The 14,310-nt window shown below is 36.9% G+C and overlaps 1 protein-coding gene across 1 annotated transcript; it reads left to right on the top strand.

Annotated features, from left to right (window-relative positions):
- The first annotated feature begins 1,204 nt into the window (after positions 1-1,204).
- Positions 1,205-2,261, top strand: LOC140962003 (major pollen allergen Bet v 1-D/H-like). The gene is made up of 2 exons (XM_073420842.1): positions 1,205-1,450; positions 1,836-2,261. The coding sequence occupies exons 1-2, from the start codon at positions 1,267-1,269 to the stop codon at positions 2,135-2,137; spliced, it is 486 nt and encodes a 161-aa protein (XP_073276943.1). The 5' UTR covers positions 1,205-1,266; the 3' UTR covers positions 2,138-2,261.
- The last annotated feature ends 12,049 nt before the right edge of the window (positions 2,262-14,310 follow it).

Genomic DNA, 14,310 nt, shown 5'->3' with positions numbered 1-14,310 from the left:
TATATATAAGTTTGGAGAACCTAGAGTATTAACTTTAGTGTCGTGATGTTATTTTTAAAATTCCGAAATAACCCTCTCAAGCTACGAAATTAATTAATAATCATTTTAATTTTTGATTAAGTATCATAAAATATGTTTTTTTATAAATATATTTAAATTATAGAAAAGATGGAAGATTGAGTTTAGAGAATGAATAAGAACTATTTTATTTATAATTGATAAACACTATTTATATATTGAAATTATAGAACACATGAAAATCTATTTATAAGATTAAATTGAGTTAAAATGTTTTCTAATAACAATCTTCTTCACGAAGGATTACTTCGAGTTTCTTCCGCTTGGTTTTAAACCAAACTCGATTTAATTTATCGGTGTTAATATTCTTAGAACACGAGCTATTACAGCTCATTGGAGAATATACTGTTCGAAATGCCTTTGAAGACACTAGCACACTCGATCCTTCTTGAAAAAAATTACCAAGTTTGTATTAAATATGTTCAATTCGTTAATTAGGTAGGAAATAAAGTAGAGTCTTCTAAAGTATTGTATATTAAGAACCTCGCTGATCTAGAAGCTCCAATCCTAGAGGCTAGAAGCATTTATTGCCTACCCCAGTCCCATTATATTTCTTATAGAAAGTGAAATTATTATAGCCTTCAATTTATTATTATTATTTTTTTTACAGAGAAGAATCAACCGTGTAAACCCATAAAAAAAGTTGTAAAAATTTTACTGTTGGCCTATATAGATTTTTGTTTAGTCCTCGAAGTTGTCCAAAATAAAGACTTTTATGTACAACGATCATTAGTGCACAAAGTATATCTCACGGAGTAGGTCTCTTGTGAGACGATCTCACGAATTTTTATCTGTGAGACGAGTCAACCCTACCGATATTCACAATAAAAAGTAATACTTTTAGCATAAAAAATAATAATTTTTCATGGATGACCCAAATAAGAGATCCGCATCATAAAATACGACTCGTGACACCGTCTCACACATGTTTTTGCCATACTATAGATTGTGTAATATGGAGCCAACTCCTCAAGAAAATTAATGTCTCAGTTACTTATTTTTAAAGTTCACAAAGTGTATTAATTATTTTATTCTAGGAGTTAGGTGATTTAATCTTGCTATTTTCACAATTTTTAAAGAAATGTTACCACACTTTCAACTATAAATTCCTCCACAATATCCTCATTCTACAACAAGTGCATAAAACATCTCAGCATAAAACAAACTAGTTTTTCAAGACAAAAAGTAATGGATGTGATCTCTGCCACCCATGAACTGAAGTCCCGAATCCCGGCTAAGAGGATGTTCGAGGCCATAGTTATCGACGGCCGCAATTTATTACCTAAAATAGCCCCGCGGGCAATCAAGAGTATTGATATCCTCCAAGGCGATGGTGGTGCCGGAAGCATTAGGCAGATAAATTTCCCCAATGGTAAGTAAACAAAAATCGCGATATTTGTTTGTTTGTTTGTTTTTTCCCCCCAAATACTTTAGACCAATCTTGACGTCGTTAAATGAAAAAAGGAAAAGTATGTATGTTCTCGTAGATAAAACTTGGTCTTTTAATTAGTAAAAGACGTATTTCGTTGAAATTGAGAATACCAGCAAAATATGGGCTAAAAGTGCAAGAGAAAAAAAAAACAAATTTAAATCAATTTTGGTCCGGGTAGATCAATTTAAAATATTAAAGGATTTTAGAGTTTGAAATTCTAGTCCTAACAAGAATCGGATTCCTGGCTCCGTCACTGCATATAGCTCACTTGTTACAAATATAATTTTCCCCATCAACTTGATCTGATGCTGGTGATTGATGGTAGGTGCTCCATTCCCTTACGTTAGAGAAAAGGTCGATGTCGTTGACACAGAGAACTTATTGTTCAAGGCTCGCGCATTTGAAAGCCGGATGTTTGGCGATAAGATTGAGGCAATCCACACGACCCAGAAGTACGAGGATTCAGGCGATGGAGGATGCATCATCAAGCTCACAGTAGAGATTCACCCGAAGGATGGTGCCGATTTCAACGATGAAGATCGACAGATGGGTAAAGCATTTGGTCGTGAGATTTTCAGTATTGTCGAAGAATACCTCGTTGCCCATCCTGATGTGTGCTCATCATGATTTATCACAATGATACTTTTATAGTAACATGTTAAATAAAGGCTGCTAAATAGAACTGTGATTTCTGCAGGTTCTATAGCTTTTTTAAAGGGTAATTTTCTTCAAATAAATTTGAGTTTTATGATCGATGGTTTACATTTACTTCTTTATTCAATGGATGTTGCATTGTAATTGTTCAATCTCGACCGAATCCATCTTGTCATATGGGTGTCAATTCGAGTTGGTGGGTCGGGTTGAGCATTAGTACTATTTAAAAATTGCTCAACATAACCCAACTCGAACCGAGTCAACTCGAAAACTCTCAACTCGTACCCGAATCAGAATCAACTCGATCAACATGATTAACCCGATTTTGAATTTTTTAAAAAAAATTCATTTAAATATATAATAATGAAATCTCCCTTATATATATATGATTTAAGTTTGAAAATCTAAATGTAGAAAAATAAAGTATATTTACTAAATCGAATAAACAATTGTTTAAAAAATAAAAATTTTCAAATTAAATATTAAATTATGAAAATTTATTATATAAATATACAATAAATATTTTTTTCAGATTTACAATATATAAAAATGTACGCAATATTTATTAATTATATTTTTAAAAAAACTTTATAATTTTCGGGTCAACCCGAGTCCGAACCGAACCGAACCGAACCCGATCATTTTTTTCGGGTCATCTATCGGGTCTAACCCGATCTGACCCGAACTTGAAAATCTCAAACCCAAACGTGATTTTTTCGGGTTGAACAGTGTCGAGTTGATTGATCATGTTTGATTTTGACACCCCTATCTTGCCATACATCAAAATTTGAAATTCTTAAAATAATCAAATTAAATCAATACAAATTTGCATTAATATTTATTACTATAAAATTAAAACATTTGACGGGTAGTACTTAAATCTCAACATCAAGGAATGATGAAACAACAAAAAAGTAAAAAATGAGAGATTAACTCATCCATACATAAAAAAATGGGTAGAATATTCTTTCATGTAAATGTTGGTGAATCATTCTCTTGCACACATGACGCAGTGGAAGTTTAAAAATTTAATTTTCTACATTCAAAAAACCTTTGATGTCGTATGTTTTTAAATCCAATGATAGGGTGTTTATCGATTGATTACCTTTAGCAACTAAACTCTTGGCTCCAACTATTTAAGATTTTAACCGAAAATAGCTCTTCTTGTATATCCCTATGAACAATCAAATGAAATTTATTTTTTCAAACTCTGAATCGAGTGCATGATTGAAAACTATGTTCCTTGTCTAGATCGCACTAGAAAACTTGACAAACTTTTTTCGAGAATCAATGGGCAGAAAGTGACGAAAAATCCGGCGACGACACGGTGGCAATGCGAAGAGGCAGCGACGGACAAGCACTAGAGTTGTGGTGGTGGCCGAAAGTCCTATTCAAAATAAGGAAGGTGACTGAATTGTGTTACTTGAATGGAGAGGGTCTAGCATATCAGATTTGAAAGGGCTATTGATCATAAACGTACAGAAATTAATATATTGTGTGTATCAGAAGTAAGTGTTGTGATCTGGTGTTGTCAACACGAGGGCACAACATGCAGCATAAATTGAATATTTAACACACAATATGCAATGCAACGCCTCATGGCTAAAATTCAATAGAAAAAGATGTAAATTATTTACACAAAGTAATACTAGTGAAAGTAACAAAACCAAATTCATTGACACTCCAAGGAATTACAATGGATCAAAATAAACGAAACTAAAACACAAGATGCATAAACCAAAGCCGCAGAGAACAGATAATAGAAGAACACTTTTAAATCAACACTCTTCCTGGTTCGCCAGGAGCAATGATTTTCAGTGGGATAGCCTCTGGAGCAGCAACAACTATCTGTAGTGGATTCTCGGTAGGGGGTTTTGTTGGTGTTGCTGGTGGTGTTGTCACAGAGGCAGGAACACCACGACTAGCAGCCATTTCACTGCGGATATCCGAGGGATCAAATTGATTTTTGGCCATTTGTATCTGTTGAAGAAAGATTGAAGTCAAATAAAAGAGTTAACGCGAAGAACTAGCACAGAGGGGTTCGATTGTGTGAAGGAATTGAGAATAAAATGCTGAATGATAAAGTAATTTCAGAGTAACTGATTTCAACATAAATAGATAGTGCAACGGTAAAAAAAAACGCAACCATTATAGTCCCGTAACAAACGCTCCCAGCTCCAACGGTAATATTTCTGAAATTCACCCGAAACACTAATCACAATTTTACCCCTAAGTCAAATGGTAACATTGATTCAATCCCGTGTTATGACGTTTTCAGAAGATTATTGATGCGATTCTTCGACCAAAAAAAGCAAACGCGCTAAAAACGGAGTCACACCCTCAATTCGATTAAACAAAGAAATGGTTGTGTTGTCTCGATCTTTTTGAACGAGTAAGGTTGTAATATTTACTTCTAAATTACTAAGAATTTAGCAACAAATATTAACGAGATAAACAAACGATCTCAAACGAACCTTCAAAGAACTCGTCTTTAACAATCCGAGTGAAGAACAATTGACAAAAGCTACAAAGTGTTAAACTTTGATAAGTTTGATTTGAGAAAAACACAAAGGTTTATACAAAGCCAAGCTTTTAAATTTGAGAGAAAATTCACAAAATATTATTAAAACTCAATGTCTAATTGTTTACAATGAATAAATTCATGTATATATTGTTTACAAATTAAAAGGATATCAAAATCTAGTTACCAAATAACATAGGACTCTAAATTAGGTAAATAATATCTCTTTACGCAAGCGGCGCGCTGGGCGGTAATGTTTGGTCGCACTAGTGCGGACTCTTCTAGACCGTGCCTTCTGGACAGTGTCTTTGCCGATGGGGCGGTAATGTGGCTGCCCTAGCGTGGAGCGTTCTGGAAAACATGGCACATGACAGTGTATTTGGCGCTCGGGCGGTAATGTTTGGCCACCATAGCGCGGGCTCTCGGGTCCTGGTATTGATTTGGCCTCTTCTTCATGATTTAGCACTTGAATAACATTGAAATATCTTCCAACTTTCTTGCTATGCATGCCGAATTCTTTGAGGCTTCGAATCTCAAGATTTAACACGTCATGTCCGGCCAGATTCATATCATGCTTCCCTTCTTCAAAACGATTTGTCCTCAAATCAAGGCTACCTACGCAACAACGAAGCAAGTTAGTAATAAAAAGAATTAAATTATCAATATGCTTACCTTTCAACACTAGATTGTAGATGCCATCATTTGCTCGCTCCAACCGCACTGGAAATCCCAATTTCACGATCGCCTTTCCTATGTATTCATATATTGCTCCAGACAATAAATAATAAATGATACAAAATGACAATTAAAAAATCTCATTAAGCATCATGAAAATTAAATTCTTCCCCTTCTTAGACCTAGTCAATAGCACAAAAATTTCCACACAAGTGTTCAACCATAGTTCACTAGGAATACGATATAATTGATACACGACATAGGAATACAGTCGACATATCATTCTCACATATGCAGTGCATGTATCACAATCACACTCAACATGTCGTTTCATATGTAACCAACACATATAATCATGCATTATGTCAATCATCAAACCACTACAATACTCCTCACCATCCGGTAAGTCATGCAATAAATATAAAATGAAAAATTTATTCTCTTTAAACATATATTCATCATGAATGAAGAAATTATCATATCCAACCATCAATATCTCAAAACCATCCCCAAACAAATATAAATCATGCAAATGGAACATGTCAAATGTACTATCCATGGAATCATTTAACTCGTCACAAAAGTTTAAGTCTAATGCATATAATTCATTGCCATGACTAAGTTTAATCACTTCGAAAGCTTTTGAGAAATAAAAATCAATAATATTTGAACTTAAATCAGGCAATGCTTCACCACTGTCAACTCTGTGACTCCTCGACAAAATCATTAAGTAACGGTTAAACCCTTTGGACATCACACTTTCAATACTCACTCAAAATTCTTGAATACAACACAACAATGAATTAAGATAAGGACGAAAGTCATACCTTATGGTTGTTGCATTGACAACTAACCTTACTTAATCTCGATTACTTCCAACGTCATGTTGATCAACACATGGAATTTCTCCACCGTCAGTTCTTGCTCGCCTTCTCATCATGACATCTCCATAATCCTGCAAAGAAGAAGCAACAATGCTCTGGATTGAACCAGCTGTATCATCACAATGAGAATAAACCACTTTGTACAAAGGTACTTGAAGAGGTTTATGCAAAAACAAGTAACTCTCTACTTCACTCTTTTGGGCCTTCAATTTATTTTTCTTTTTTTTTTCTTTTTCAGCTTTTATCTCTTTTTTCTTTTCTATGGCCATCTCACTCTTTTGTTCTCTCTTTTTTTCGGTCATTTCACATTTCTTTTCATTCAATTCTTGAATAAATTTCAATTGATCCTCAAGAATATTTGGATTCACTTGAACCAATGAAACATTTTGTTTCTCAACAAATTTATGTACAATAATTTCTCCTATCCTATTCTAATCCTCCATAGTACACAAAATAGGCACTTCTCCTCCACCTAATGATTCAGCCTCCACCGTGTATCGTTTAACATCATTCGACTCATCAACTAGTGGAATACTATCATCAACAACTTTCTCAACCACAACCTCAAATTCAGGTTCTACTACAACCTCAAATTCATGTTCAAGTTCAACAACAACCTCAACCTCCACTTGAGATTCAAGCTCAACCGCAACATCATCCTCCATTTGATATTTAAGCTTAACTGACGATTTTATTGTTGCCATCTCCTCACGTGTACATTAGCTAATACTATGACCAACTTCTAGACACCAACGAAATTTAATATCAACAGTATGAGGACTAGAAGTTTTAGATGTACCTCGATGTTCATGCCTTGTAGCTTAATGCCTCAACTCAACCATTGGCATTTCCACGATTTTCTCGTTTATATTGGGCCGCGAGGTAGATGCCACCGAATCATCATACAAGCCATGCTCATCTCTCTTACAACCTCTCCGATTATCGTGAATTGGAACAAATCGCTTCCTCATCACCCTTTTCATCTCATCCCATGTAACTATAGGGTCATTTCCACATCGTCTCCTACCCAATACTAACTCATCCCACTAAGAAGTAGCATGGTCGGTAAACTCACTACAAGCTCGTCTTACCTTCATTGCATCGGTATAATCCTCCCGGCCCTCAAATATACACTCCATCCTCTCCTCCCACTCAAGATACGCCTTTGGATCGGCTCCCCTACTAAAAGATGGAATTGCCATCTTCGTGCCACTCAGTCTATACCCTTCCCAGCTTCTATACCCATTATACTCATCACATCACCTATCATCATAACGATTCAACTGCAACGCTCTATTTAGATCAACTCCTCTACCTCGCATATTTTCACCAACCCGTCTATCATACATATCTTCTTCCTCGCACCTCCTATACTTTTCACGTAGAGGCTTAAACTCCTTTTCTCATATTTTATCTAACCCTCCTAACATTGATTGAAATTGACGATTGTAAAACATTATACCTGCAAGAAAATGTTAGTATAAACAACAAAAGAATAAAGTTTCCTCACCACAAATTTTCACTAGTCACTCCAATGAAAATTCACTCGACTCTCCTCTTTTCTTTTTTTTTTCTTCTTTTTCCTTTTTTTTGTGTCCTCACTACAAATACCTCGCACGTTACTCCAATAAATAAACGCTCACCCTTAAGTATTTCACTCGATTTTTGAGAGTTATCTCGTTGGGTACACTTTCAGGCTTTGTAGCTTGTGTGCATCAAACTCACAAGTTCAAACTTCACGATACTTGCAAACTGACTTACACAGACTGCGTAGAACAAGAAATTTGAATTTTTTTTCCCGATTGTGAGAGTCACTTGGATATGATTCACAAAAGAGATGAGAACAAGATTTAATGCTAAATAATAGCACAATTTTTTTTTTGGATTATGAGAGACACTTGAATATTTGGATTCATCTCTCGTTCTCCATTTTTGTTTGCTCATTAGAAGCCTGATCTGCTCGGCTCCTTCCCTTCAGAGTCGACTGAACTGACATAGTAGAAAGAGTAAGAGCCTCGCCCCTAGCATATACTGCAAGCTCGAATCGCTGAATATCTGCCTGCAATTGTCTCTAAACTAACAATTGAGCAATAACTGTTGTCTATCTACTTAAAGCATCCACGACCACATTAGCCTTTCCTGGATGGTAGCTAATCTCGCAGTCATAATCCTTCACCAGCTCTAACCATCTCCGCTGCCTTATGTGCAACTCTTTCTGGGTGAAGAAGTACTTCCAGTTTTATGATCAGTGAAAATCTTGCACTTCTCCCCATTTAAGTAATATAATGTCTCCACACCTTCAGAGCAAATATTACTGCCGCAATCTCGAGGTCATGGGTTAGGTAATTCTTCTCATGAACCTTCAACTATCTAGAAACATATGCTATCACTTAATCATTCTGCATCAGGACTGCGCCTAAACAAAGCTTCGAAGCGTCTGTATAGAGAACATACTTTCCTTGCCCTGATGGCATCGATAGAACTAGAACTGAAGTCAAAGATGCTTCAACTTCTCGAAACTCTCCTGGCAGTTGGATCTCCAAATAAACTTCTCATTTTTCTTAGTCAAGTCGGTCAGGGGTACTGCAATAGAAGAGAAACCTTGAATGAACTTTCGGTAGTAGCCAGCTAGACCCAAGAAACAGCAGATCTATGTTACACTCTTAGGTGTTGGACACTCTCTAACTGCCTTGACTTTGCTGGGATCGACCTCAACTTTATCTCTAGAGATAATGTGGCATAAGAACGCCACTCTCTCGAGTCAAAACTCGCACATGCTGAACTTAGCAAATAACTTTATATCTTGCAATATCTGTAGGGCCGTCCTCAAGTGCTGACTGTGCTCTTCTCTACTCCTCGAGTAAATCAGAATATCATCTATAAAGACTATGATAAACTGATCCAGATAAGGCTGAAATACGTGATTCATGAGATCCATGAAGATCGCTAGCGCATTGGTCAACCCGAATGACATCACCATAAACTTGTAGTGCCCATATCGAGTCCTGAAAGTTGTCTTATGAACATCGGACTCCTTCACATTCAGCTGATGGTATCCCGAACGAAGATTTATCTTCGAAAAAATCGAAGCTCCCTGCAGCTAATCAAACAAATCTTCGATTCTAGGCAAGTGATACTTATTCTTGAAGGTGACTCTGTTCAGCTCTCTATAGTCAATGCAGAGTCACATACTACCATCCTTCTTCTTCACAAATAATACCGGTGCGCCCCACGTAGAATAGCTCGTGCGACTAAAACCATTGTCTAGCAATTCCTGAATCTGATCCTTCAACTCTTTCATCTCAGCTGGTGCTAGTCGATAGGGTGCCTTAGAAATCGGTAATGTACCCGCCATCAACTCAATAGAAAATTCCTCCTCTCAGTCTGGTGGAATGCAAGAAACGTCCTCAGGAAAGACGCTAAGAAAGTCTCTGACAACTTCAACATCCCTAGCTTCTGACTGACCGGTATAGGTACTGAAATAACACTCGCCATAAAAGCTTGGCGGCCTCGCCTCATAAGTTTCTTTGCATAGATGTAGGAGATAATGTATGTCATTTGCTTGTTCCTTGCTGCCTCAAAGACAAAAGATTTCTCGTTGGGCGGTCGAATGGATACTGACCTCTGCCACAAAACTATCGAAGCTCTTTTTAAAGATAGCCAATCCATGCCAATAATGATGTCGAACTCAGACATCGGGAGTACGATGAGATCTGCCTGAACCACATTTTTCTATAAACAAAACTCCAGATTACTCACTATATTCGTAGTAACCATCTGATCACCAGAAAGAATAGAAACTCTAAAACCCAAATCCAATTCCTCTTGTATAATTTCAGCCGCTTGAAAAACATCTCAGATATGAATGAGTGTGTAGCTCCTGAATCCAACAATGCATATGTAGCTACACCTAAAATAAATATCATTCTAGTGATCAAAGTCGTGTCCGGCTCTGTTTCTGCCTCCTCGACATGCATGACATAAGGTTTTCCAGCCGTTGGTCCTTTCTCCTTTGGGCAATCAATGGCCTTGTGCCCTTCCTACTTTCAAATGAAGCACTTGAATGATCCCCACATGCAATTTCCATAGTGAGGGCGGTTGCATTCCTTGCACATTGGCATCTCCTCGAACCTTGGGGCGGCTCCAAACTGTGGTTGCTCTGCTGCCCTAGTTTCGCCGACTGACCTTGGGGCTTCTACTGCCCCTGAGCTCTGGGAGGTCCTGTGAACTGCCTCTTGTTTGGCTGAGCGTTCTGCTGATGCTGCTACCTCTTGCGCTGTATCTTGAAGTCAATATCTTTCAAAGCCTGTTCAACTTGAAAAGCACAAGCAGTGGCAGCCGCATAATTTGTCGGCCTCATCAACATGACATCACGACGAATAGTGGGTCGGAGGCTATCCATGAAATGCCTCAGTTTCTTAGCAGCATCTCTGGCGATGAGTGGCACAAAGTGACCACCTTTATCGAACCTTTTTATGAACTCAACCATAGACATGTCTCCCTGACGGAGACTCGTAAACTCCCTCTTCAAACGTCATCTGATGTTAGCAGTAAAGTATTTCTCGTAGAAGACGTCCTTAAACTGCGTCCATGTAAGGAAGGCTAAATGGACACCCTGCTCAGCTCCTTCCCATCAAAGAGAAGCATCATCCCGAAGCATATAAGTAGCATACCTGACTCGATTAGCATCCCCCATATTCAGATAGCGAAAATGCACCTCAAGGGATCTGATCCAACCCTCAGCAACAAATGGGTCGGTGGTACTTGAAAACTATTTCGGACCAAGCCTCCTGAACTAATCATACACATCACGATGTGGCCTCGGAGCCTGCTGCTCAAAGAATCGTGCCATACCTTCCAGCAGCCGAGTAGCAGCATCCACATTAGGAGGTGGCCTAAGATGCTCTTGACGATCCTCATGAGTATCAGCCTGTCTATTAATACTAGGTGCGTATCTAGGAGGCATTATGTCTGAATATATTTCAAATTATGACGTAACCAACATGCAATTAAATTTAAGCGTTTCAACCATTTATCTTATAAAAATCATTTATCAAGTAAGCTTAAGCATAAATATCAATTAACTTCACGAAGCATTTAAACATGTAACTTAAACATATAAACCACATAAACATGCAGGTGCCATCATTAAAATCATTTAAAGAGTTTAAACTTACAAACTTGAGGCTTGACGACTAAGTTTACTGGAACTGACGGTGGCACAACCCTTTACAATAACATTGCTCTGATACCAACTGAAACGTCCCTTACTATTTTTTTAAAAATATACTATAACTTTTATTTAGAACATTTAACGCTTCGGCTGACCGATATATATATGTATCTATATAAATTCTATAAATTTTGCTCCATTAAAATAATCCAACAAACTAATTACTAAAAAAATCCATAAATGTAGTGAAAAACATGAAATCTTAAACGTCGAACCAAACCTAAAACTAGCAAATTTCAAAAGTAGCATGAACGTCATAAATCCTCTCAAAAACCAATCCGCATAAAAGTCATGAAAATATTTAAAGTACTGTAAAAGCATTAACTGTGCGGAACACTAGGAAGGTCTTAGGTTCAATGGACCATCAGTCCAGCCAGTTCAATCATCCAACCCTCATGTCTCAACAGAAATATCCTCACCTTCATCATTCACACTTAGTGAGTCTAACGATTCAGCAAGCTTTAACCATAGTAACGAGTAATACATATATATCCACATGCAACTGTAAAAAATACTTTTAATAAAATAGCTTTAACATGAAAATGCATAAACTTAAACCTTTTTGTTTCAACATATCCTTTTCCTTTCATCATATCCATATACATTTCCTTTGGGGTGAAATCAGTTCATTAATTGTGACTATCCTTTCATCTTTCGGTCGATTGATCAATCTCAATTGTAACCATGGTACCAGACGACGGGGAAACAATAACCACTTTTCTAATCTTTGCCATGGCCTATAGTTGACGGGGACACTAACAACCGCTTTTTCGTTACTGGGCCTTGGCCTATGGAAATCCGGGTTTGGGTTCCTTTTGGGCTTTGTTTTGTAAACGGGTTCCACTAGGGCTTTGTCCCCTCACGAATCCCCATTTTCTTACAGTTACAATCAAGTCACTTCATTCAAAACATTTTCTGCATTTCCATCACTTTATAAAATATACATGCATAAATATCATTTACTTTTAAACCAAGCATGCAACAAGTCTTTTAGCTTTTATCAATTTTCATCATAAAATTCCATAACCTTTCAAAATTAGCATTTTAACATTCATTACAACATTCAGGGCACTGCCAGGACTCCTAATAATTTTTAGTTGTAAAATGACAGTTTTGCCCCTGAAACCTTAATTTTTCCATTTTACCCCTGAACCTTAAAACTTTGACTCGAATCCATCCAAACTTACTATAACACCTTAAAACACACCCATGAACATTTCTTAGATGTAAAATTAAGTTCCTTGACTAAAATTTTTAATTCGTTTTAAACTTGAATCGAAGTCTTGGTTTTAACCCGAATCAACCCGAACCGTAACCAAACTTTAATAATTTTAACCATAACCTAACAACACCTAACCAGAACCTTTTCAACCCAATTCAAGTGATTTAGATCCCTTAAAAATTCCTAGAACTCTACTGATTTTTTTTGCGCAAAATGACTAAAACCTAGCCTCAACAAATCACATGTTCTTTGATCCTAGCCCCTAACCAACTAGACCAGACCCTAACCAACCACCCTAGGATCACGACCAAAACCCTTGGACCCTTCCTGGACCAGCCCTATATGCACGACGATGTGCATAGTGTGATTCAACTTGCGCGTGGCACGGCTAGGACGTGCCTAACCGTGCGCCCGCCCTCCCGAGCCACTCCAGCCATGTGTGGACCACCATGGCTCGTGGATAGGACACACAAGAGCCCAAACCCTTGCCTGGACAGCCCCTACATAGCCCTTTTCTTATTTTCTTCCAAAACAGTGCCCTAGTCCCATGGAAACTCTAGGTTTTGTACAACCCCCTTTCCATTCTTTTCAAACCTTGTACACCCCATCTAGGACCTCTTAATAGCCCTTAAATCAAGCCCTGATCATCCCTAACTTGGCAGCTCCTTGTGCAACATCAATATCATGAGTTTATGAAACAAATTAATTCAAGTTTTTCCATGAATATAACACAAAAACGAAAATAATAAAAAAGATATCCTGTTTTTCATGCAAACATGTATATTCACACGTATTATGGCATGAATGATGAGAAAGAAGGAATAAGGCCTGCTTTTGGTGATTCAGACACAAATACTCGAGTCTTGACACGAGGAAACGTTGCCGGAGCGACGGGGAAGACCTTGCTGCATTTTTGTCCTTCAAAGTTGACGTGTACAAGCCTTAGGGACATGTAGGGGTGTGTGTGTTGCTAGGGAAGAAAACCCTAGGTTTCTTGGTGTTGTACGTGAGTTTGTGTAGAGATTTAGGGCTTGGAAGTCATGTTTTAGATATAAATATTTGGGTAGACAACTAAGCCTAATAAATTTATTATAATAGGCCCATTAGAATGTAGGAAAAATATCTCGTTTAGGAAAATTTTCGAAAATATTAGCCGAGTATCCAAAAAGTCTTTATTTTTGTCAAAAATCGATTATTGGTTTAAAATATGACTTGACATGTAAAAATACCTCAAAAGACCCCATTTTCAAATTACATATTAATTATACCATATATTAAATAATTAAAAATAATCATTTAATAAAAAATATTTTTTCTTTACAGTTCCCGATCTCCGTTCCGCAGTCGTGTCTCGAATAGCATTTGAAAACACTGTTTATGCATTTCAATAGAAATCCATATTTTTAACAAGTAAACATGCCTATCACATTTAAATAATACAATTAAAATAATTTAATTAAGAATTTTCTATATTTCTTAGATTTGCATGCAGTTGGATTACGTTATCGCATTTTGGACCTTAAAAGTTGACTGTTGTGAATTATTAAATATCTCGTTGACTTATAAGTTCATTTATGTGACATATTTATGGAATTCAGTATAGGTCATGAT

Source organism: Primulina huaijiensis, chromosome 16 (assembly GCF_012295235.1).
Source record: "Primulina huaijiensis isolate GDHJ02 chromosome 16, ASM1229523v2, whole genome shotgun sequence".
NCBI classification, from domain to species: domain Eukaryota; kingdom Viridiplantae; phylum Streptophyta; class Magnoliopsida; order Lamiales; family Gesneriaceae; genus Primulina; species Primulina huaijiensis.
The sequence above is the reverse complement of the archived record's forward strand: the minus strand, read 5'-3'. Positions and strand labels throughout refer to the sequence as shown.

What these genes read in the sequence shown, in the direction of transcription:
- LOC140962003 (XM_073420842.1), top strand. Translation starts at nt 1,267, where the DNA reads ATGGATGTGATCTCTGCCACCCATGAACTGAAGTCCCGAATCCCGGCT. An exon ending in GCAGATAAATTTCCCCAATG is followed by an intron (nt 1,451 to 1,835) that starts GTAAGTAAACAA and finishes GATTGATGGTAG; the next exon opens with GTGCTCCATTCCCTTACGTT.